The sequence below is a fragment of the Phascolarctos cinereus genome, unplaced genomic scaffold (genome assembly GCF_003287225.1).
Source record: "Phascolarctos cinereus isolate Bilbo 61053 unplaced genomic scaffold, phaCin_HiC Scaffold_4;HRSCAF=312, whole genome shotgun sequence".
In the NCBI taxonomy this organism is placed as follows: Eukaryota; Metazoa; Chordata; class Mammalia; order Diprotodontia; family Phascolarctidae; genus Phascolarctos; species Phascolarctos cinereus.
Window position 1 is genome coordinate 367,872,136 of NW_027555847.1, and position 25,772 is coordinate 367,897,907.

General features: G+C 35.1%; 1 protein-coding gene across 4 annotated transcripts in view; it reads right to left on the reverse strand.

The window, feature by feature from the left end:
• Nucleotides 1-734: 734 nt before the first annotated feature.
• Nucleotides 735-25,772, reverse strand: part of CUNH18orf54 (chromosome unknown C18orf54 homolog) — a 39,100-nt gene continuing 14,062 nt past the window's right edge. For 2 of the 4 annotated variants that reach the window (XR_013486162.1, XR_013486160.1), the window contains exons 6-10: nucleotides 19,231-19,281; nucleotides 13,622-13,683; nucleotides 10,249-10,425; nucleotides 2,813-2,997; nucleotides 735-1,081 (exon numbers count right to left, since the gene is read on the reverse strand). Coding sequence is in view for 1 of the 4 variants with exons in the window: in XM_020994211.2 (XP_020849870.1) it covers nucleotides 10,308-10,425; nucleotides 13,622-13,683; nucleotides 19,231-19,281 (231 nt within the window). In the remaining 3 variants the exon portion in view is untranslated. Of the gene's footprint in view, nucleotides 1,082-2,812; nucleotides 2,998-10,207; nucleotides 10,426-13,621; nucleotides 13,684-19,230; nucleotides 19,282-25,772 lie in introns of those variants that run through there. The other 2 variants (XR_013486161.1, XM_020994211.2) reach the window with 2 other exon arrangements.

Below are 25,772 nucleotides of genomic sequence, written 5' to 3' on the forward strand. Positions count from 1 at the left end.
TAAAATAAACCCACATAAATCATCAGTATCTCTATATATTACCAACAAAGCCCAGCAGCAAGAGATAGAAAGAGAATTTCATTTAAAGTAACTGTAGACAAAATAAAATATTTGGGAGTCTACCTGCCAAGACAAACCCAGGAACCATATAAACACAATTACAAAACACTTCACACAAAATAAAGTCAGATCTAAACAATTGGGAAACCATCAATTGTTTAGGAGTAGGCTGAGTTAATATAATAAAACTGACAGTTCTTCCTAAATTAATTTACTTATTCAGTGCCACAAGCATAAAACTACTATCTGGGCTGTGGGGTGCTTTGCTCAGGCTTCCCCCCCCATTTTATAAATATAGAAAAGGGACAGAGATGTTTTTAAGTAAAATCATTAATCTGCTTTTTTCCTTTGGCCTCCACCATACCCAGCTGCCCTGGGCACCTGATTTTGGGGTCCCCTTGCTCTGCTCACCCCAAGAAATACCATTCTATCCAATTTCCTCCAACAAATTGACCCTTTGTCATCCCACTCTTACACTTATTTTCAATTTCTCCATATCTATTGATCCATTCCTGCTGCCTACTGTCAAGTCTGAAAACAAATGATCAAAAAGTCACAGAGATCATGCAACCACTGTTAATTCTAAAAATATCAAAGATCTCACACAGGTCATCACAACCACAATTAATTCTAAAAAATAAAACACAATAAAAATAAAAATAGGGCCAACAGCAATCATAAGCAAAAAAGCTTTCTTTATTCCATTGGAGGAAGAAAACCTGATACAAGAAGAGACCAGCTTTAGTGAGGCCAAATCGTAATACATACAGCAAGGACTATACCATGAGCTACTGGTGAGACAATGAGGGGTAACAGCAACAATGAGACAGGTTTGATTCATAGAAGGGCTTCATGACCAGAACAGGGGTCCTGCAGGTGCTTGTCTAAGTTCAAGGACCACTTGGGGCTGGTGCAGAAACAATTGTAGGGTTTTGCTGCTGCTGAGTTCAGCCAGAGGCTGAGTGCAAAGAATTGTTGTTATGTCAAGGTCAAGATGTAGCTTGCTTGCTGGGCCCTAACTCTGGAAAAAAAAAAGATGTCTCTTAATAGTATGAAAAAAAGGAGCAAAAAGAGAAGGGTGGTCTTGGCACAGGCATCCTGACACTACAAACATGTTCATGTCTTCACCATCCATAAAAGACCCTCACTTGATCCCTCCATCCCTGCTAACCTAAATATCTTGAAAAGGTTGCATACAGTAGGTGCCTTCACTTTCTCTCCTCCCAGTATCTTAATGCCTTACAATCTGGCTTCTGAGCTTATTTACCATCCCACTCAAACTTCTCTCTCTGAAGTTACTAATGACTTCTTAGCTGTCAAATCCAACAGCCTTTTATCAATCCTCATCCTCCTTGACCTTTCTGTGGCCTTTGACGCTGCTGATCGAGCACTCTCTTCCTTGTGATACTCTCTTCAGGTTTTCAGGACACCTCTCTTTTCTGCTTCTCCTCATCTCTTACCACTCCTTCCTTGTCTTCTTTGTTGGATCCTCTTCTAGATCATGTTCTCCAGCCATAAGTCAGGGTTCTATCCTGTTCTCTTCTTCTCCTCACTCCTGTCCATCCTCCATTAAACCACTAAAGTGATTTTCCTAAAGCACAAATCTGACCATGTCACCACTCTTCTTGCTACCCACCTTCCCCCCATCCCTCAATTAATTTCAATGGCTACCTGTTGCCTCCAGGAACAAATACAAAATGCTCTGTTTAGCATTCAAAACCCATCATAACCTAGCCCCCTTCTACCTTTCTAGCCTTCTTACACCTTACTTTCTTTCTTTTTGGGGGGGGGGGGCAATTGGGGTTAAGTGACTTGCCCAGGGTCACACAGCTAGTAAGTGTCAAGTGTTTGGTCTGAGGCTGGATTTGAACTCAGGTCCTCCTAACTTCAGGGCTAGTGCTCTATCTGCTGTGCCACCTAGCTGCCCCTACACCTTATTTTTTAACACATACTCTGATCCCGTGACACTGACCTCCTGGCTGTTCTGTGAATAAGACACTACATTTCTTGGCTTTAGCCATTTTCTTTGGCTCTCCCCGAGGCCTTGAATCCTCTCCCTCCTCAACTCCCCCTACTGATTTCTCTAGTCTCCTCTAAGTCCCAATTAAGATCTTATCTTTTTTACAGGAAGCCTTTTCTACCTCCTTTAATTCCAGTGCCTTCCCCTCTGTTAATTATTTCCTGTTTATCCTGAATATAGCTTGCCTTCTATATATTTGTTTGCATGTTGTCTCCCCTGTTAGACTGTAAACTCCCTGAAGGTAGAGGCTGTCTTTTGTATCCCTAGTGCTTAGCACAGTGCCTGGCACATAGTAGGTGCTTAATTTATTGACTGAGATTCTGAGATTATTTGTAGGAAATTTTTCCTTACATTGAGCCTAAATCCTCCTCTTTCTAAGTTAAAGTAATAGCTCACATTTGCAAAATGCCTTATATGCTACCTCACTTCATCTTCACAACCACCCTATGAAGTAAATGCTATTATACTAGGAGAGGTTAAGTGACTTGCCCAGCTACTAAGTGTCTGAAAGAGGATTTGAACTGAGGGTTTCTGCTTCTAAGACCAGGGCTTTGCTTGCTGGAGTCCCTAGCTGCCATTGCTCCTTGTTTCTGGGAAGGTCTAGAAGGGCAAAGGTGGAGTGTCACCAGCTTTGTTCTCAGGTATAGTTTCTCCTGAGTTGGCTTTGGGTGGCTTCATTGTGGTGGCATCAGTAGTGATGGGTGGTGGCTAGTCCACAGGAGCTCCACTTACCTCTTCCTCTCTCTCCCTGCTGTGCTGGCGCTATGTCTTCTCTCACATGTTGTTGTTGTTGTTGTTCCAGCTATTACAGAATTTCCTTAAGTTGCCAACTTGACTTTGTGATACGTCTTCCCACTTCTGGATGTTGTCATCAGTGACCTTCTACATAGTTATTTTTCATTTGGGATTTTTCTCCCCTAGTAATACAGGAAACAGTGGCCCAGTAAAGACAAGGATGAATGATTGAAACAAAGCTATTAAAAAGACAAAGGCTTTCCTGGTGAAATATGACTTTGATATGATTCAGAGTCTATAGGTCGCTCCTGATTAATAATCACTTAACAGTGACCTCACTCTAAAAAGCAGATTTTTTCCCCCTCAAAGCTCCTCTAGCCTGTTCACTTTTTGTGCTTTCTATAGGAAGTACTTTGTTTGCACCTCTTGTATTTAAGCAAAATACAAAGTAACTAATGATTATTTATGTATATATCATATACATTAAGTATGTATATATCATATACATTAAGTATGTACATAAACACACACATACACACATGCACACATAACACACATGTATATATGAACTATGCAAAGACCTAATAGACTGGAAGTTCTATGAGAGCAGGTCTTATTTAAATGTTTATCTACTCTAATGCCTCTGTGTGTGTGTGCTAAATGCTTACTGAATTTCAATTTGTGGATTCACTCATTCAACAAGCACTTTCATGTCTCCGTGTACCACGGATGAGATGGCATGTGGGAAGAGGGACAACCTGGGATCAAGCCCTACCTCTGACACATACTGGTTGTGATTCTGGCCAACTCACTTAATCTCCCAGTGCCTCAATTAGCTCTGAAAGATTTTAAGTTGTGAAACAGGTGGCAATTTCTTAGAATAGTTTCCTCACCAAGAGTTCCCTACATTGATAAAATCATAAGTCTGGGCCAAAAAATGTGCTAGGTTCTGGGGGTAAAAAGAGAAAAACAACTGTAACAATAAAAAAATTAGTGCCTCCCTTTAAGGAAGTTGTTCTCCTGGGGATGTTGAGGAAGATACATATGGAAATAAATAAATACACAGAATTAGAATCTTTAATTAGTCCAGGATTCAGCAGTCGGCCTAATTAGTGTCATTTACACATAATTTCTGAATATAGCAATTAATTTTATGGTCTTTCATAATTTAAGTTCTGATAACCTTGGAGTTATCAGAATTTCTTTTCTGTGGCATTAGAAATCAACCTTATAGTCTATTTCAAACAAATCAATACTTAGAAATATTTCCAGGGGCTGGAGCCAAGAGAAAGGAATGAAGTGAGAATTTTTTCCAAGCTCTCCCAATACATCCCTCTCAACAACTTTAAAAACTATACCTAACCACATCCTCAATGGGAAAAAACAACAAAAAGTCACAGTGAGTCATTTTTCCAGCCCAAGGCAACTTAGGAAGACAGAAAGTAAAGTCTAAAGACACTGGGATGGGGGCTGATTGGGACCATGGTGTGGAAAAGTGGGACAGGCTGTGTGCCTTCCAAGTGGGCTGTAGGAACACCTACCATCCAATGCTCAGGGGCAGTAAGGGGACCAAATACCTGACCAGAACGATATTCCAGTGTACTCCGTGATAGCACTGGGTACAGGATTGGTCTCCCTTGCTCATTACTCGGTTCCAATGCAGAGAAGAACAACTGCAGTTTTGAGGAATTGGGCTCTACCAGAACCAGAGTAAGAATTCTGAGTAAAGTAAGAGGTCAGACAAGGAGAGCAGTCACTAGACCACTCACTGCATCTTATCATCTTAAAAGTGCTGAAGACTTACAGGCCTGTAGGCCTAGCTGTGAAAGCAGCAGGACATAAAAGTTAACAGATAAGGCTAGACATCCCTCCCCCCAACCCCAAATGTGAGCAGAGCCTAACTCTAACATAAAGTCCAAAGTCAAGAAATAGGCTGGAAAAAATGAGCAAACAACAACAAAAAAGAACCTTACCATAAAAATCTATCATGGTGACAGGGAAGCTCAAGACAAATTCAGATGACAATTACTTGAAAAAATCTACAAGCAAAGCCTCAAAGGGAAAAGTGCAGAATGGACACAAATCCAATAAGGATTCTTAAAATAGCTAAAGAAAAAGATTTTTTTTTAAAAAAAGAGGAAACAAATTATTTTAAAAAAATCAAATAACAGTAGAGGAAAAATTGGGAAAAGAAATGACAACTTGGTAAAGGAGGCATATCTTTGCTAAGAAAATCCCCCAAAGAGTCATGAAGAATTGGACACAACTGAAAATGACTAACAACAAAAATACTAAAAACACTGAATAACTCCTTAAAAATCAGAATTGGTAAGGATCCCATGAGACATCAAAACAGATTAAAACAAAGTTCGAAGACTGAAAAAATAGAAGAAAATGTGAAATATAGGAGAAAAAAACTGACCTGGAAAATAAATTGAGGAGAGATATTTTAAGAACTATTGGACTACCTGAAAACCATGATCAAAAAAAGAGCCTAGACATCATATTTCAAGAAATTTTAAAGGAAAACTTCCTACATATCTTAGAATCAGAGGGCAAAATAGGAATTGAAAGAATCCTTGCTCATTTCCTGAGATCCCAAAATGAAAACTCCCAGAAATATTACAGCCAAATTCTAGAGGTCCCAGGTCAAGAAGAAAATACTACAAGCAGTCAGAAAGAAAGAACATAAGTGTTAATACATCTGGTAAATCCTCATATATAATTAACCCTTAAAAAAACCACCAAAGATGCATTGCCTTGTACTACCACCGTTCAGATCAAAGAATGTCAATCTGTTCTAGCAGCAAACTCATTTCTAAAGTACTTTTGCTTCAATAGTAAACATCCAGGCTAAAGAATTGGTATTTTCATCTGAAAGATTTGGTTGATGCGACTAGATGCATTTTTGCTTCTTCCGTTTCAACCACAACAGTGTTAATAATTAATTTTATCAATCACAAGCTATATTTAATGTCTCATTGTCACTTCAGAAAGTAGTAACTTTGTCATTTTGTGAACAGTTTTGTATCTAAGTAAGTTAGGGTCCTTATGAAAGTTTTCAAGAACAACTCTTGTGCATTACCTGATTCATTTTTCATTCAGTTCAGTTTAGTGAGTAGGTAAGGTTTGTTTGTAAAGGGGAGGTAAGTGTCCTACAGAAGCAGGTAAATGCCCTACGTAGGGAAATGAGTTCAGCTGCCCCTTGACATCACCTTCCTTTCTGAAATTCTTTTCATCAAAGACCCTTTCCAACCACATCTGCAAAATCAACTTTCCCAAAACACCGAACTACCCAAGTTACCTCTAACCTATGTAAACTGCATCAGCTCCCTATTGCTTCCAGGATATAATCTAAACTCCCCCATTTGTTATTTAAAGCCACTCACAACCTGACCCTAACTTACCTTTCCAGGCTTATTATATGTTATGTCACATTCTATTTCCATTTGTACTCAAAGTTCTCCATGCCTGGAATAGACTCCTTCAAATCGGTCCTTTAGAAACACCTATTTTCTTAAAAAACCCAGCTTGATGAAAGGAAAAGAGCAGTAGCTCTGGCGACAAGAGGACCTGGTTTCAAATCCTGCCTTGAATACTTACTGTGAGGATACTGATCTTATGCAAAGCACGAACTTCTTGGACAAGACAAGAATTTATCAAGCACTTATTATTAAGCCAGGCACCATGCTAAGCACTGTGTGATATAAGCATGTGCAAAAAGACAGTGCTTGCCCTCAAGGAGCTTATGTTCTAATAGGGACAACACACAAAAGGAGGCTGCAAAGCTGGGGGATAGGGAAGGGAAGGGACCTGATACCATTGTATGGAGGGTGAGGGGAGAGGACATTATAAAAAGTGTGGTGACACACTAACAGAATATGTACTATCAAGGCTTTTCTCATAGCTAGAAACAGGAAAAACAGAAGGTTGTACTCCAAATATCCTTTAAAACAACAGTCAGAAGCCCCTCAAATTAAGCAGAAAAAGGAAGGAGATATATAAGATGTTCCAAAAGCCTTGGAGCAATTTTAAGCCAACAACAACAACAACAACATGTAAAACTGCAGTAAGATTTTACATTTCACAACTTTGGTAAGGGAGAGAATTCTTATCTACATACAGAGATGATAAAAAAGATAACGAACAATCAAAAAGCCTGTGATGAAGCAAAAGAAAATGCAGTTAGAACTAAGGAAACAATTGTGGGGGGGAAGTTCATTGCAAACATACCTGATTAATGTCAAATGTCCAAGACATGTAAGGAATTAACCTGGTTAGTCTTCAAGTCAATACATTTTGTAGATATTAGGCTCTTAATCTTTTACTTTACCTGATTATTCAGGATTTTTACCCTGATGTCCCCAGAATTTATATTCTCTATTTTTCAATCATTTTTATAGCATTTTAAGAGCTTCTAACATAAATCTTAAGAATTTAGTCTAGGGGCAGCTAGAAGTCAGGAGGACCTGAGTTCAAATCCCACCTCAGACCAAACACTTGACACTTACTAGCTGTGTGACCCTGGGCAAGTCACTTAACCCCAATTGCCTAAAAAAAAAAAATTTAGTCTGACAAACCAGACATCAGATTCATTGTATATCTTTTATATAAGTAGAAACTACTTACTGACATTAAAGTATTATAAAAAGATAATTCTGTGAGACTAACTCCAGAAGGAATTTTTATTATAAATTTAATGACTGCTTACAAAAACAATGAAATAAGCATACAAAACAAGGAATAAAATCTTACATAGACTTTTAGCACTTAAGGTAGAATTAAATAAATTCCATCCATCAATAAGCATTTACTAAGCATCAAGTATGTAGAGGGGTATAAACACAAACAATGAAGTAATCTATACTTTCAAAGTACATCATACAAAAAAGAAACAACAAAATGCTTTCTCGGTGTCCCTTCAGAGACAACTGGTGGTGCAGTAGATAAAAGTGGGCCTGGGGTCAGGAAGACCTGAATTCAAAGCTAGATTTACCTACTTATTATCTGTGTAACCCTGGGCAAGTAATTTAATCTGTATCCTCAATTGTAAAAATGCAGATGATAGCACCTACTTTCCAGGGTTGTTGTGAGGATACACACACACACACACACACACACACACACACACACATAAATACATACATACATATATATAGTTTTAGTAAATATATACAGTTCCAGTTTTTCTGATCTCCTTACATCACTTTGTATAGATATTTCCATATTTCCTGGTATGCGTCACATTGTATCACTTTGCATAGATATTTCTGTATTTCCTGGTATGCTTCACATTTATAGTTTATACTACCATAACAAACCATTATATTAACATCATAATTTATTCAGCCATCTCCACTTTTTGGATATGTATTTTTTCTAAATTTTTGTGACTATAGAAACTGTGAATATTTTGTACAAATGAGTTTTTTTTTTTTTATGATGCTTTTGGGATAAAGCTGGAATACCTGGGTCCAAATGTGTTATTAGTTTTAGGACTTACTGAAGTTTGTTTTCCAAAATGTATGTTTGTACCGGGCTAATGCGCAACGTATTAGCATGCCTACTTTTCCCACAGTCCCACCAACGCTAGATTTGCTAATTTTTTGCTATTTTTTCTATTGGAGTAGAAATTGGTATCTTAAGCTTTTCTTGACTACAGTTTCACTATTACAGATTTACATATCTTTTCATGTTTGTATTTTCTCATTCACAAATAGACTACCTTTCCCTTTGGCCATTTTCCAAACAGGCAGAGTGAATTGTCAGTTTTATAGATGTGTATAATTTCCTTACAGATTCTAAATGTAATACCTGTATCTAATATCTTTACTGCAACTATTGTTCCTAACCTATTTCTTTTCATGTTAGAGAGTACTTTTCTTTGCTGTGTAAAATCCTTTTTTCTTTGCATAATAAAAGCCATTAAATTTGTCTCCAATTTCTATTTGTTCCTCTCTATAGCTGAGATGTTATTCCTTTTTTCTCAGATTTATACTGAGACCACTGAATTAATTGGTGGGGTTTTTTTTGTGGTGTATTTTGTGAGGTATGGTTCCAAAACTATTTTTCTGCTATATGACTACCCAGTTTTCTTAGTTTTATTGATTTAATTTAACCAATCCCAAGTGTTTTTAAAAAATGGATTTATTAAAAAAACCCAAAACCTTTTATTCAGATTGGCTTCTATCTCTAGGTTCTTTACTCTGTTTCATCAGTCGATTTTCTCTATTCTTTTTTCAGTACCAGACAGTTTTAATAAATACTGCTTTGCTAGTGTTAGGACTCACTTTGGTGTCTTTTTTTTTTTAGTGTTATTTAGTCTTGCCTGATTTTTGTGTAAATTTTGTCATAACTCTAATTCTTTGAAACAGCCTATTCTTTTGTTTTGCATGGTGGTGAGTCATTGTTATCTTAGGAAGTATTTACAAGGAATTATTTGAATAAGGAATATAGTATAATAATGGGTTCAAAAGTTACTGTCTCTTTGGAAGAAAATCTTTGGAAAAAAATGCTGTTTTGATAAGTTAGGAAGATATTGTCTATATGTCGATACTACTACAAATGTTATTAAAGACATCAAGTCTTTCAAAAAGTTATATTAGAGACATTTTAAAACTTTTCCACTAAAATAAAATTGCAAAGATGTTTCCTGTGGTTGGTGTTCGGGTAATCAGGGGCTCTGATCAGCTCAGAGAAATACCTCTACAGCACAACAAGCTGATTTGTGGAGAATTTAGATCCTGAAATGATGCGATATGCCTAAAAATACCTTCAAAGCATTAGTAATTCATTTATTATCATATAACTTGTTTGGCTTAGTGAGGTAGATGATCCAAATACCCATAGACAGAAAGCAACCTACAGATATGCTAAATTCAAATACAGTTGGAACCAACATATGGGACTGTGAAGCACCTAGAGTACAACTGTTATGGAACTAGTAATCTTTTTTTGAACTCTACATTTCCTAATTCCTCAATTTGTTTTTGTTTGCAAATACCCTAAACCTTTAATATATGCTTTGTGAAAACAAAAATGATCATGCATCTTGTGAACACTGTAGCAATAAGCTTTCACCATAATACTTTTTGTATTATATCACCTTAGAAATTTTTATAATTTGTCAAGCTTAATGAAATAGGATTCTGTTTATAGTAAGCAGTCTACTACTACAGAGATATAAGAAAATAGACTTCTTATTGAGGTACTAAAACAGAGGAATAGGATATAGCAAAAAAAAATTCGTGGAAATCTTGAAGGAAAGAACAGAAATTATCCATCTAATGTGACTTAAACATTTGCTAGCCTGAAAACAGGTAGGTTGGGCTTTATGATAAATCTTCAGTTCTATTATTTGGGTATGCAATGAAGTTAGGGTGTAAAACAATGTCATTTTAAGAATTTTATTTTAAGGGAGCAGGACAATTTACCTCTGAAATAACAAAAAAAAATCCATTTTAGCCCACTTGTGAGCATTTAAAAAGAAATCTCAATTTTTGTTGGTTAGACAGTTTTTTCTCTCTTCATTCTTCCGTGATTGTATTAGGTTCGATTTGCAACGGGTATCTTCAACTAGTTCTCTCAGACGGGACAAATGGTACAAAGCCCTTTTTGAAAAAAATATAAAATATAACAAACTAATAAATAGTATACAGTTAATGTTCATTCAGCACATAGAAAAGATACATAGCACAGTTCTTATATAAAATGAAATAACTAGATATTAAGTTAGACTATTTAATTTTGAACATTTTCCCTCAAAGAACTTGTGTTTGTTTTAACTTAGTTCTTTAAAAAGGCATTTGAACACTATTTGGGACTAATAAATAATTTATCTTAGATTCTATAAATGTTGTGAATAATTCCAAGAACATAAATATTTTAATCTTTACAGCAAAATGGTAAGAGTTATTATCCCAACATTTAAGAAGTATGCTTTTGTACAGTTTCAGCAAATATAACTCTTTGGTGTGAGACAATGTGCACACTGTAATTTCTTGACCCTAGTTGCTGCCTCTCTAGTAAAAGAAATAATGTGAGTCCCTGCTCTACTTAGCAAGAATATACTGAAGATTATTTAAGAAAATAAAAACTACTGTGCACTACTCAAAAGAAAGGTAATATAGAAAAATAATAACTGCACAAGTAGATATTCTCATTGAACCTCTAATTTTCTAGGTCTGTATTTTTCATCTGAATGCATGGTAGCATACATTCAATTATATGAAAATAAATCATACTCTCTAGGGCATTCATATGTTGTTTACACTATCCGTTATTACTGTCACATTTCCCATTGTGTAGAGATGATGGGTCTCTAGGACATTCTCCCAATGACAATTTCTTCAGTGACTTCAGTACCTAACTTACAAACTTCTCTCCCAAAACCTGCCATCATCCTCACTGATTTCAGTATTCATACTGAATACCTTTCTAACAGTTCCTTACTTCTTCAACTCCCACGGCTTCCGTCTCCACTGAACTTCATATGTACAAAGTGGAAATGCCTTAAATCTCAACATCACCTAAAACTACTCCAATCATACCTGCTCTCATAACATTCTACCTTATCATATATTTATTTATCTGTGTACATCTCCCCTCCTTCCACCTCCCACACCCCATTGATAGCTCCTTTAATTCAGGGATCAGATTGGTTTTCATTACATACCAGGCACTGTGCTAGGTGCTGGGAATATACATTTTTTAAAAAGTGAAGCAGGCCCTTCCTTCAAGTAATTAACATTTTTATAGGGGGAGATGACACATATGAGGAAGTGGTGACCAAGGAAGGGAGGTTTGGTTTGGGCAGTCACAAGAATGGTGAATAAAGCCATAAGGCAATCAATTATCCTTTCCAGAAGTAATGATAGTACTGTTTTGATAAGATGTCTGGGTAGCTAAACATAAGGCATGCACTGGATCTGGCCAGATAAAATGGGTTACACTTATTCATTCACCAATAATGACATTTCAGACTCAGGGAGGAGAAATGACAATTGATATTGATGGATAAGCTCCCCAAAAAATCAGATTGTAATAAGCAGACAAAACCTTATTTGGAATTATTTTGCATAGGGACAAATAGCTCAAAACACCTCAATATCTACTGAAGGTTGTCATTTTATATTACAGCACAGCATAATAAGTGATATTAATAATGATGAACTGAATCATCAAGAAAAGGATCGATTATGTTATATATGCTATCTACATGACAAACACCTATGTAATACAGTGTTTAAAAATTTTTTTAAATAAAAAGTGATTAGAATTTTTTAAAAGATATTTTAGTATTTATACAGAGACAATTTAGTTTAGTGGATAGAATACTGGCCTCAAAGTCAGAACCATATGGGTTCACATCCACCTCTGTACAAACTGTCAGACATTGTCTCTGTCTTTAAAGAGATTATTTAAATAAAACTTGAAACAAAAAGCCCCGTATGTGTATTTATTTATACACCATATACATGTAAATGTTACATACATCTCAGAGCCGTGTTTGACTTTTCCTTATACCTTACCACCCCCTCTTTTACCAATCCTCAGTGGTTCTATCTGGACAAGATCTCTCACAAAAATCCCAATGCTCCATTTACATTGCCACCAGCCTAGTTCAGATCCTTATATTACATCTCACTGGGAAAATTACAATAGTCTAGTAATTGTTTCTCTTCTTCCAGTCTCTCCTTTCTCTTTCCATCCTTCACAAAGCTGCCAAAATCATCTTTATTGTACATAGTAAGAACTTCATAAAAATCTGACCCATTGGATTTCCTAAGGTCTGCTATTTCATTCCCTTGCTCAAAATCTTCAACAGCTCCCTACTGCTTCTAAGACAAAATACAAACTCCTAAGCCTGGTATTTAAAGCCCACCACAAGCTTTCCAGCCATCACACGTTACTCCTCTTCATATACGCTGTGTTCCAGCCAAAATAGATTTTGAGCCGTTCCTAGATTCAATATACAATTCAAGCATTCATAGAGGCCATTGCGGGGGGTGGGGCTAAAATGCAACCTCCTCTTTGCATTTTAGAATCCTTCTCTCCCTTCAAGCTTTAGCTCAGCTACCACCTTCTCCATGAAGTCTTCCCCACTTCTCCTCAAATATAAGTATTCTGCCTCTCCTCAAATTTTCCTAGAGCACTTAGTCTGGATCTGCCTATTACATCTTACATTTTATTATACTTTTCTATGTGCACATCCAATCTTCCCCCTTCCCAGTAAAATATAAGCTCCTCAAGGTAAGTAGACCATCTTTAAAAAAAAAAAAACTTTTCTATCTTTGGTAGCAAGCAAAGCCTTTACAAGTGTTTTAACAATTGTTTGCTGAATTGGGAGACATACATAAATATAAGGCATACATTATAGCTAGGTCCCAATGCAACTCAGTGAATTCTGTGAAGTGGCCTCATGTATTCAAATTCTCACTTTTTAAAGTTATATAAATATAAATTGTCGTTGTATGTACATCAAAACATGCCATCTAAAATTTTTTTGTGACTCACCTATAAAAAGAGAATTTGCAATGATTTATTTATAGGATCCTTACATGGAGATATTTTCCATAAGAATTATTAATAGCTTGCCTCCAAAGAAAACTGTTAAGTCATCAATTAAAGACGAGTGCCCAAACAGATTTAAATAAACCAGATAGTGTTCTTGAAAATGTTCAACAATGTTACACTTATGAACTTGCAATGTTTTTTTAGGCAAGAGAATAGCTGATAAGTTAACCACCAACATATTTATTAAATATTTTAACTAACATTAATGTTTATAAATAAGAATACACTTACTTTTCAAGAGATTTAGTAATAGGAATTACATCTTCTTTTGCAGAACCTTCATCCTCTGGACACTATCAATAAAAAATCGTAAATCAGGTTAAGTATTAAAATTTACAATATATAACATATATGTATACATATGTACATACACATCTTTTGTATGTCTGCATATATAAACATAATAAAAATTACAATATGTATTTCTAAACAATGTGGCATATATAACATTTTCGAACAAACAGAACCTTTAAAAACACCGGTAGATTTTCTGAAGCAATAATACCAGCAAATGAGGTTCAACAGTACAAGAAAAAGAATGTTTTTTGGATTATTCATCTTTCCATGGTCCTAAGGCATTTTTGTGAATATCTGTGTCCAATCTGATTACACTGGTAGATCCTTAATTTTGTAATACAACTGTATAATTGCCAATCTAGGAAAATTATTGTATTAGAGTTAACTGAAAATAAAGAAAATGTGTTTCAGAGTAAGTAGACTATATAATTTGAATACTAAATTGATCCAAATATTGACCATAATTTTCCAAAACATACCTTGTTTATAAAACTATAATCTTGGACATGAGGCCTAGTCATATGATTAAAGGCAATGAATACTTATTTTCCTCAAACCAGTCCAACCTTTTGAGTGGGCCAAATCTAGAATAATTACTGCTGAATCTACAAGTTAAGAAGTTAAACAGCAATGGAGGAAAAAGTCTCATTAAACAATACAAGAAATTAAAATACTTGATGCTTCTACCTATCCTCCCCACTCTCAGTCCACAAAGTAGTGGACAAAACTTAGTTTGAGCAATGTCCCAGGCTCATGTTTCATATTCTAACTCTCCAAAGCTCTCCAAAGAGCACTGCCAAATTCCTCAATAGCAAGGATTCATTCTAAGTTCTGCTCCCCTCCAATCCACAAGAGGTTGAAAATATTGATGATGCTCAGCCATGGGAAGGACAGGGAATATAAATTGGGTGGGGACAGGGGAGAGGTGCAGAAGACCAGAAACCACCCAAGGATCAAGACTTTACCCTGGGCAAGGATCCAACCAGGGTCCCAAACCCCATAACCTGAGGAAGCTGATGCACTAGATTCAGGGGTGTGTGTGGCAGAAAGTACATCAGAGAAGTAGAGGGGAAAAGAGATAAGGGGGAGGAGGGGTACCAGAGACAAGCTATTCTGAAGAGAAAAAAAGACTAAAGAACAAAAAGTCCAAGAAAAAAAGGCTGGGTACAAGCATAGCTCCAGCACAGATAAAACAACAATGAGACTCAAAGACAGGAAAGATTAGTAAAAACAAGTAAACAAAAAGGACCATAAACACTGAACAAGTATTATACTACAAAGAAAAACCAAAAATACAAAATGGAAAAGAATACTACAGATTTCTCAGAGATCACAGAAAAACAGCAAGAAACTCCAGACCTGCTCAAAAGAGAAATCAAATATTTTAAAGAAGGTAGTAGGGTGGTAACTAGATAGTGAAACAAAGTTCTCAATATAGAATTAAACAATACAAACAGCAAAGCAGAGAACTAAAGCATACAATGGAAAAAGAATATCCTCAAAGTTGCAGAGGTTATGAAAAAACAATGGACATATTAGGAACTTTTCCACCAAAGTGGAAATAAATTTTGCAAAAGAAAAGCAAACAATAGCTTTGATCAAACGAATTCTGTACAAACCAAAGTGACTGACCTTAACTAAAGGATAAAGTGAAATAACTTTAAGGCTCAAAGAATTCCCCAAAACATATACTACATTAAAAGACCTGAATACTGTAAATACAGGAAACAATTCCAGAAAACCATCCATCGCTTTTGAATACAGGCATTAAAATACTGATGGATAGAATCTACAGACTGCCAACAGAGAAAAACCTCACACTTAAAGCTCCAAGGCATGTAATTAGTTATATTTCAGAATTTCAGTACTAAACAACAAATTTTATAAGCAGCCAGGAAAAAGGGTCTTCAGCTACTTGAATAATTTAGAAGGATTCTGCAGCCAGAAGATATCAGACAAAAGAGTAAGATATTCCAAAAAGGAGTAGAGTTGCCAAAAAAGAAAGAAAGAAAAAAAAGGGTCAAGGACATTTTAAATAAATGCACAGAAGACAACAGAAGGAAAGCAAGAAAACAGGACAGCTTGAAAAGCTATATGTTGAATTTATTAAATACTCAAAGGAAAAGCAAGCTGTGCATAAGCATCACAGTTTCTTATAAAAAAAAATCAAAGTAGTTCAGGTTGCAACCACAAGCAAAATATCCTCCAAAGCTGAGCCTAATCATCACTAAAAAAAAGATGGACCTGCAACAAAATGGATTTCTTGTTGTTCAGTTGTGTCCAACTCTTTGTGATCCCATTTGGGGTTTTCTTGCAAAGATACTGGATGATTTGCCATTTCTTTCTCCGCTTCATTTTTCAAATGAGGAACTGAGGCGAATAGGCGTTAAGTGATAGCTAGTGGAGTTGGGAACAAAATGGATGCGTTTATCAAAAACAAAAACAGGGTAGTACATTTGATTAGGACAGCTATTAAGAGAGAAATGCACAGAGACAGAGAGAAAGGCAAACAGAGAATTAACTCAAGAGAGAGAGACACACAAGAAACAGTAAATGTAATTAAGAAGAAAAGCCAAAGCAATGAAATAAATTCTATCTTGTTTATAGGCAACTGTTAACTCCAAAAAAGAAAAAAAAAAGAAAGTTGGATTGAGAAGTAAAAGAAAAAAAAGATTATCAAGAGACAAAAAGAATATATATGGTAAAGAGTTAAAAGAATCTTAAACATCATAAAGGAAGGATTAAGAGCAGTGGACATATTCAATGCTCCCCTATAAATTAACTGATAGTTTTTCAAAAAGTATGTGGGGGTTGGGGACTTGCTGATGTAGAGTAGAAGTAATGGAAGGGAGTATCAGGATAGTGGGATTAGAAAGCATATCTCATGCTAGAAGAGCAAATAAAAGGCTTCCATTAAAGAATATTCCCATGGCAGTGGCAGTGGGGTGGGAAGGAGAGTGTAAGTCTGTGGTGAGAGTGAAGGGCTTTAAAATGGATTTTGTACAGGAAGAATAGCCATAACACAAAACTACTTTATCTAAATGTTATGCTACCTAAGAAAAGGAATTTATTTATATGTTCCCAGGATCGGCCAGCAGCACCAAAGTGACAGTGAAGACATAGACCTGGAGTTTAATTTTATCATGAATGAGAATGACCACCCCCCAAAAAAGATGGGCCAATCAAAAAGTAAATCAACATATACAAGGAGAAGGGATATGGAGTGAGATCTATAAAAACAGGAATATATCAATGGGAGTTTATATATAGAAGCTCCACCTCTTACAATATAAAATAAATAAGGAATAAATATGTCCAAGAATGGAAGAACAGGATTCAGAATCAAGAAGAGGAAAGAAATGAAGAGGAAAAAGTGAATGAAAACTTTTTTTAACAATTCAATTTAGTTTCAACATTCACTTCCATAAAATTTTGAGTTCTAAATTTTCTCCCCCTTCCTCCTTTCCCTCCTCCCAAAGACAGCATACAATCTGATACAGGCTCTACATATACATTGATATTGAACATATTTTCATATTAGTCATGTTGTAAAAAAGGATTAGAACCAATGGGAGGAACCATGAGAAAGAAAAAACAAACAAAAAAAAAGAGAGCAAATAGTGCGCTTCAATTTGCATTCTGACTCCAGAGTCTTTTTCTGGATGTGGATTGCATTTTCCATAAAAGAAAATCTTTTTGGAAAAAGACATCACAATCTATCAAAAAACAAGTACTTACTGAGATGTGCTCTATGCACTGGGCTAGGTGTTGGAATAGAAATACAAAGGATGAAATAATCCCTACTCGCAAGGAGCTTATACTCTAATGAATGTTACTTAAGAACATTACTTAAACAAAAAAGTTGGGGATGGAGATGGAGGATTTTGAATCACATGCTTACCTTGGCAGGGAATGGCAAGGATGAAAAAGGAAGATAACAGATAAATAGTGAGAAAGCAAAATTAAATATTTAAGGAAGTTTAAAGAACTTGGGATAGGGCAAATAAAAGAGAATGAGGAAGGGAAAAGCTTGTGAGAATATATGAGTACCAAATTAGTTTAAGTAGGATCAAGGTACTGACTTAAAGACAGGATAAAATCAATACAAAAGAAATAAATGGAAGAAGACAAAAATCTCACAATAATAGCTTTAAAAATGAATGCATTAAGTAACTCAATAAAATGAAAGAAAAATGGTGAACAGATAAGAAAAAAATTCAACAATATATTGTGCTTAAAAAACACATTAAAAAAAAATAAAGACACATGGAACAAAAACAAGAAGCTAGACGAAATTTAATATGTATCAGATGATTCCAAAGGAATCATAGTCATACTATCAGAAAAAGCAAAAGTTAAAAAAAAATTTTGTGAGGCAATTGGGGTGAAGTGACTTGCCCAGAGTCACACAATTAGTGAGCCTTGTGTGTCTGAGGCTGGATTTGAATTCAGGTCCTCCTGATTTCAGGGCCAGTACTCTATCCACTGTGCCACCTAGCTGCCACTTAGCTGCTCCCTACATTATACTTTAAAACAAGTGTTCTTAACCTTTTGGGGGCCATGAATGTCTCTAGCAGTATGGTGAAGGTTATGGACCCATTCTCTCTTTTTTTTTTTTCCCTTTTTTAGGCAATTGGGGTTAAGTGACTTGCCCAGGGTCACACAGCTAGTAAGTGTCAAGTGTTTGGTCTGAGGCCGGATTTGAACTCAGGTCCTCCTGACTGCAGGGCCTGTACTCTATCCACTGCACCACCTACTTGCCCCATGTTACAGACCCATTCTCAAAATTTTTTTAAATGCAAAAGTTAAAATACATAGAATTATAAAGGAAAATAATTATATTTAAAATTAACAAACTATTTTAAAAATGAATTCATGGATCTCCCTGAAATTTATCTACAGACTCCTGGTTAAAAACCCTTGCTTAAAAGGAACCCTAGTCAGTGAACCAAAACAACACTGATATACCGGTACAAGATATTATAACATCTAAATTCATAAAGTAAAAGTTAACTAAACTCAAAAAGACATTGACAATAACACAGTAACTAGGAACTTTCAACGTTTTTCCAAACTGGATAAATCTAACAAGTATAAAGAAAAATAAAAATACAAAACTGCATGCATTGTTGGAGAAATCCTATTTGAAAGATTTATAGTCTTCTAAATGAGAAGATTAAAGAGCACACATATCTTTTCAGAATTACATAGTACCTCTGCCAAAACAGACCAGGTACTAATGCACAAAAATTAAAAACAAATGTACAAAAGCTGTACTACCAAATATATCCTTTATAGTCCATAACACATTAAAATGAATAATAACTATCAATAATTAACAAAAATAATTAATTACAAATAAGGGGTTGTTATTGATTGCAACACAATTAATAAAATAATAATAACACAGGGAACATAAACAAAAGATTCATATTCAGATATAAATGGAGATTTAAGAAATCCTGAATAATAAGAAAGGCAAAGAATAATTTATAGAAAAATTAACAACTATGATAAAATACAGTAACAGTGAGACAACATACCAACATTTTGGGGATGCAGCTAAAGCTATTCCAAGAATAAAAATTATCTCTCTGAAAAGATAACAAAATAAGAAATGAGAAAATTAATGTATTCAATATACAATTTAAAAACTAGAGAATAAACAACAAAAGTATAAAATACTGAAAATTCAAGAATTAAATAAAATGGCAAATACACTATGTAAATGCTTATCCCCTCCTTTCCCTCTCTCCCATAGATAATAAAGCTCTGTTTTGATTATGTGGAAATTTCTGTGCTCTGTGTTAATATTTTGATATCATAGTAAGCTCCAAATGATATAGGATTTAGTTATAAAAGATCACAAAAAATAACTGGAGGAAAATCGATGGAAGTTTTCATGGCTTTGGCTAAGGGGAGAACTATTAACCAAATAAGAGACAGTGGAGTGTACAAAGGATAAAAGAGAAGATTTCAATTACATGAAAATGAAAAGCATTTTGTGAATAAGATAATAAAGACAGGATAAGACGGGAAACTTTCAATTGAGAAAAAAAAATCTTTGCATCAAGTATCTTTGGTAAGGGTCTGATATCCAAGAAAGATACTTTTGTTAATTCCCTATATAGGAACAAGAGTTATTCTCTATAGACAAATGGTAAAAAGATTTGATCAGATCTTCTGGGTTACATAATCAACAAGATGGAGAACTAAATATTTTTTCCTGAATCCCTTGACCTCTCAAACCTCTCCAAGCCAGAAATTATGTGCCACAGATAAAGCAACTTCAGTTGTCTCCATGATGACAGTCAGAAATCCAAAATAAGATTAAAAAAAAAAAAACAACCCAGGAACTGCCCCCTATCCTGACCTCCTTCCTGGAGGAGAGAGCCCAGGATGAATAGTTGTGAATTTTGATTTCATGAAGAATACAGAGAATAGAGAGACACTAGATAATTATAGCGGTTACGAACCAGAGAATGCGGGTCTAGTTTAGAAAGAAAGAGAAGATACATAATGAAGAAAGTGAGAGAAACCCTCTCTGGGAAATGGTCACAAAAAAGTAAAATTTTAAAAACTAATGAACAGGACGAAAAAGCGAAGAGAAAATCTATTTGACTCAAAGAAAAAAAGGGGAAGGAGAAGAATTAAATAATCAGATAAAAGCAGGAAAGAACACCAATATCGATAATTAACTTATATGTTCCAAATGCCCAGCACCTTAATTTAATTTATCAGGGATATATTAATTAATCTATAAGAAGACATAGACAATAACACAATAGTGACAGAGATTTCAATATCCCTTTCTCAGTTTTGGATAAGTCTGAAAGAAAGGTCAACAAAAAGGAAAATATGGAACTGAACAAACTGCTGGAGAAACTAAAGTTAAAATACTTATGATGTATTCTAAATGCGGCTGCAAAAGATTATATCTATTTCTCACCACTACCACATAGAACTTTTACAAAAATTGACTTGTACTAGAGCACAGAGATAACGAAAACAAATACAAAAATGCAAGAAAAAGTAATGCATCTATTACAGACTATAACACAATTAAATTAGTCATTAGTTTAGGGACCACAAACAAAAAAACACAGACCTAAATAGAAATTTAATAATAAAAATCCTACATAACAAATGGGTCAAAGAAAAACACAGAAATGATTAATAATTATGTGAAAGAAAATTATAATGAGGAAACAACATACAAAAATTTCTGAGATGCAGCTAAAGCAGTCCTCAAGGAGAAATCTTACCTCTACAATCATAAATTAAAAAAACAGAAAAAGAAAGACTATTGAATTGAATATGCATTAAAAATTAGAAAGCCAACAAATTAAAAATAAAATAAAACTCTAAAATAAGCACAAAAGAAAAGATATTAAAAATAAGAAAAAAGGAAAAATTGGAAACAAAAAATTAAAATAACTAAAATTAAAAGCTGGTTCTTTAAAAAGACTAACCTGATTAAAAATAGGGCAGAAAATCAAATTAATAAAGTAACAAATGAACAAGATGAAATCATAACAAAACCAGAAGAAATAAAAATAATAATCAGAACATATGCAGTTATATGTTAACAAAATTACAAACACGAAATAAAGGAATGCTTCCAAAAACACAAATACTACTACTATCAGAAGACCAGATAGAGGTCTCAAAAAACTCAAAAAAAGAAACAGACGCAGCTGTTAAAAAGCTACAAAACAAAACAAAAAAATCCTGGCCCTGATTAATAGGAGAATTCTATAAAATTTTCAAAGAACAATTAGTACCAATACTTCACAAATTATTCTCAAAAATTAAGAAAGGAAACACTCTACCTGAATCCTTTTATGAGATAAATATAGTCCAAATGCCTAAACCAAGGAAAGAAAAAACACAGAAGGAAACTATAGGCCAATATCATTCATGAATATTGACTCAAACAATTAAATCCTGTCAGGCTACAATAATTTATTCAAGAAATTATTTATTATAACCAAGTGGAACCAGGGATGCAAGGGTCATTTTGTTAGTAATGTATACAGAAAGACTGGTGATATAATTTTTTTTATTCTTCTATTTTACTGAGGCTAATATCACTATTAGATTTTTAAACATTAATTCTCTGGAGATCTCTAAGTAAACTATTATATCATCTGCAAATGAGATAATTATCTCCTCCCTTCCTGGGCTGATTCTCTAAACATTTTCCTACTTATGTTTAATAGTGGAAATATTTTAGCATTATTTCCAATTTTAATGGAAAAGTTTCCAGTGTTTCTCCAAGTCAAGAAGCATTTATTAGGCATCTACTATGTACCAGGAATTATGCTAAGTACTGGGCACATAAAAAAAAAAGGCAAAAACAGTCCCTGCTTTCAAGGAGCTCACAGTCTAATGGGGAGACCAGATAGAAACAATTATGTACAAATAATATATTTGTCTATATGTGTGTGCATATACATATACACACATTAATGCATACATACATATATACATACATACATATAAATATGTATATATAAGTATACACATTTATTTATATATGAGATAATTTAGTGATAATCAACAGAGGGAAGACAGTAACATGAAGGAAGATAAAGAGACCAAGGAAAGGCTTGTGAAAAGTGAGATTTTAGCTGAGACTTGAAGGAAACTAGGAAAACCAGGAATAAGTGAGGAGGGAGAACATTTCATTCATAAGTAATAATGAAGAAAAATGTATGAGTCCAGAGGTGGAATGCCTTTTATGAGGAACGGCAAGGAAGCCAGTGTCACCGACTGAAAAGTATTTGGGGGTGAGTGTCAGATTTCCTCCTGGAAATGCAGGAAGGGGCAAGTTATGGAGGGCTTTATAAGCCAAACCAAAGTTTTGTATCCTAGAGGCAATAGGAAGCCATTGGAGTTCACTGAATAAGGCAAAGACATGGTCAGACCCGTGCTTTAGGAAAATCATATTGATAAGGGAGTAGAGGATAGGCTAAAATGAGGAGAGACTCCAGGCAGGGAGGCCAACCAGAAGGCTACTGGAAGACTCCATGTGTGAGGTAACAAGAGCCTGCATCAGAGTGCTAGCAATACCAAGACAGAGATGGGATTGTAAATGAGATGTTCTCTGTGATAAATAGTGCTAACTCTTGATTATAGATTATAAGCTTTGATCACACTAAGGAATAGTGATTTTCATTATTTGCATTTTAGTGTTTTAAACACAACTGATGTATTTTTTCAAAGTTTTTTTCTGCCTCCACTGACACAATGTTGTTTTTATTACTTATTATACAACTGTGGAAAAAATTTTCCTACAATTGGAAAATCATTACATTCCTGGTAAAAGTATATCTTTTAATGATAGCTCTATGTTCTCTGTTAATACAGTTAATACTTTTTTTTTAGGTTAGGCAATGGGGTTAAGTGACTTGTCCAGGGTCACACAGCTAGTGTTATGTGTCTGAGGCTGGATTTGAACTCAGGTCCTCCTGAATCCAGGGCCGGTGCTCTATCCACTGTACCACCTAGCTGCCCCTATAGTTAATACTTTTGCATCAATATTTATTAGTGATATTGATCTCTACTTTGTTTCTCTGCTGTCTCCCTCTCTAGTTGAGGTAAAAACCATATTTACTCCAAATAAGGAATTTGGAAAGTATCTTCTTTCTACATTTTTGTTAAGTTTTTGTAGCAGAAGTGTTAATTTTTCTTCAAATATCTGATAAGACTTCAATTTTAAATTCATCAGGCTGTTTAGGTTTTCCATTTAATCTTGTTAAATTTGGTATTCTTTTAAATTCCTCTATTTCAGTGTGGTATAGTGAATAGTCAGTCCTGAAGCCAGGAAGACCTGGGTTCAAGGCCTCCCTGCCCCCAATCTTCCTACCTACACATATACTGGCCGTGGGACCTCAAGCTTCTCAGTGATCTCTATTTAGCCTCTCAGTGTTCCAGGCAATTCTCTAATTTACACTAATTTAACTTGCAGAGAAAAAGCTGACCTGCAATGGTAGAGGAAGTTTCCTCATCTAGGAGTTCCCTATACTAATGAAATCACAGATGACAATCCACTATCTCTACCATTATATCTACAGTCTGTTCTTCTTCCCTCTCAAAACCCAGTCTTCCTCCTACAGCCTGTTAGCCCAGTCTTCTACTCACTTGAATATATTTGTACTACTAATTTTTTTTTCTTGTTTTTTAACCTACCCTTGCCTGGCTAGACAACTGCGAGGATCAAGAGAGCCCCACTCCCAGTTCTATGTTGAAATAAACTTCTTCCAAGGTTAAGCAATAAGTTCCTCTTTTCTTCTCGCCTGAGGTATTTCTTTATGGGGCCAAACACACAGAGCCAAAATCTTTGTCTTCCTTTGCTCCTTACTGACACCAAAGGGCTCACAATCTGTTCTCCTTCTAGAATCTAAGTCATTACAACTCTGAAGGACTTACGATGAAAAATGCTATCCATCGCCAAAGAAAGAACTGATGGTGTCCGAATACACATTGAAGCACGCTATTTTGTTTTTATTTTTCTTGAGGGTTTTTTGTCTATGTTTTTCTTTTACAACATGACTAACATGTAAATGTTCTGAATAACTACACATGTATAACCTATATCAAATTGCTTGCCTTCTCAATGAGGGAGGTGGGAAGGGAGGAAGAGTAAGAATTTAGAACTCAAAGTTGTAAAAAGAATGTTAAAATTATTTTTACATTTAATTGGGGAAAAATAAAATACTAAATAAATTCAAGAAAAACAATATAATTCACTAGATCATAACACAGAACTTTTAAATTTTTCAAATTTATTTCTCATTCCTAAATTTCTTGTCTTCCTAAGATTGCCCACTTCTAGTTTTCCCAACAGGAATGCTTGAAAATCATCAATTCCTTTAAAAGTCCTCCTTAACTTTTCAGGATAAGTTATTCTTGGGTGTAAATCATTTAGCTTTACTTTTCAATATACCATATTTTCCAATTTCTTTTCCTTGCTGTACAACCCTATACAATTCTAGCTGAGATTCCATGATACTACTTTTTTTTTGACAAAGCTTTAGACCTGAATAATCCCATCCATAGGTATTATGACTAAGGTTTCTCTCCAATGATGACATATGTAATTCTATTAATTTAGACTTTGAATTCTTATTCTAATGCTTCTGAGAAATTTTCTTTATGATTTCTTGAAATACACTTTTCTTCTTTTCACGCAATCCCACTGCTATGCTAAGATTTTCCATAATCTCTTCTAAGCCATCAATTCTCCCTGTGTTTCACTAATAGTTCTAACTATGTTTTTTATCTTTTCTTTCACTATTTTGATTAGGCCACCTGACATCTCTGAGACTGATCATTCCTTTCTCTTCTCTCAGCTTCTAGTTGCATAGATGTGAATCACAGTGTGTGACTGCCAGAATCAGTGACTTAGAATATGAGAAATCCTGGAAATTCTCTCCACTATCTCTAAATTAGCAGTTAAGTCTGAGGAAATTACCTGAAGCACTGAGAAGTTAAATGACTTGCCCACTGTGATAGGAATAATATCTACTAAGGTCCCTGCCATATGGGCTAGGCTAGTTTTTTCCGAAAAGACAAAAACACTGTCCACAAGCCTTGATTAGTCCAATGTACTAGGGCTCATGCTGCTGAAGTGGCTTCCTGGTCTCCTGAGGCATACAAAGGCCTGCCCACAAGGTCAGTGACCTTTAGACTTACAGGATATTCCACAGCTATGCAAGTTAACATGCCTTCCTGACCAAATTAATTTTTTTCTTTATAGAGACAGAGATCTAAATCAACACTGTCTCCTTGCTGAATATTCCTCCTATGCTTTGGCTAAGTAAACCTCAAACTGAATCAATTTGTTCCAATTAGTAAGTTTGGCTTACAATTGGCCATATAGTTGGCAGGATTCAATTACAAGAAGTCTGTAGTTCTCAAAGTGGAGTAATAAAAGGAGGGCTCAATCACAAGTGAAAGGATTGCCCAATACAATAACTTGCAAGTGTTGCAGGTAAGCCCTAATAACTATGGAAAGCCACCCTCTTCCACCCAGCCTGCTAGATGCTAAAGGCAGCTAATAGAGGATAAAGATATCCTG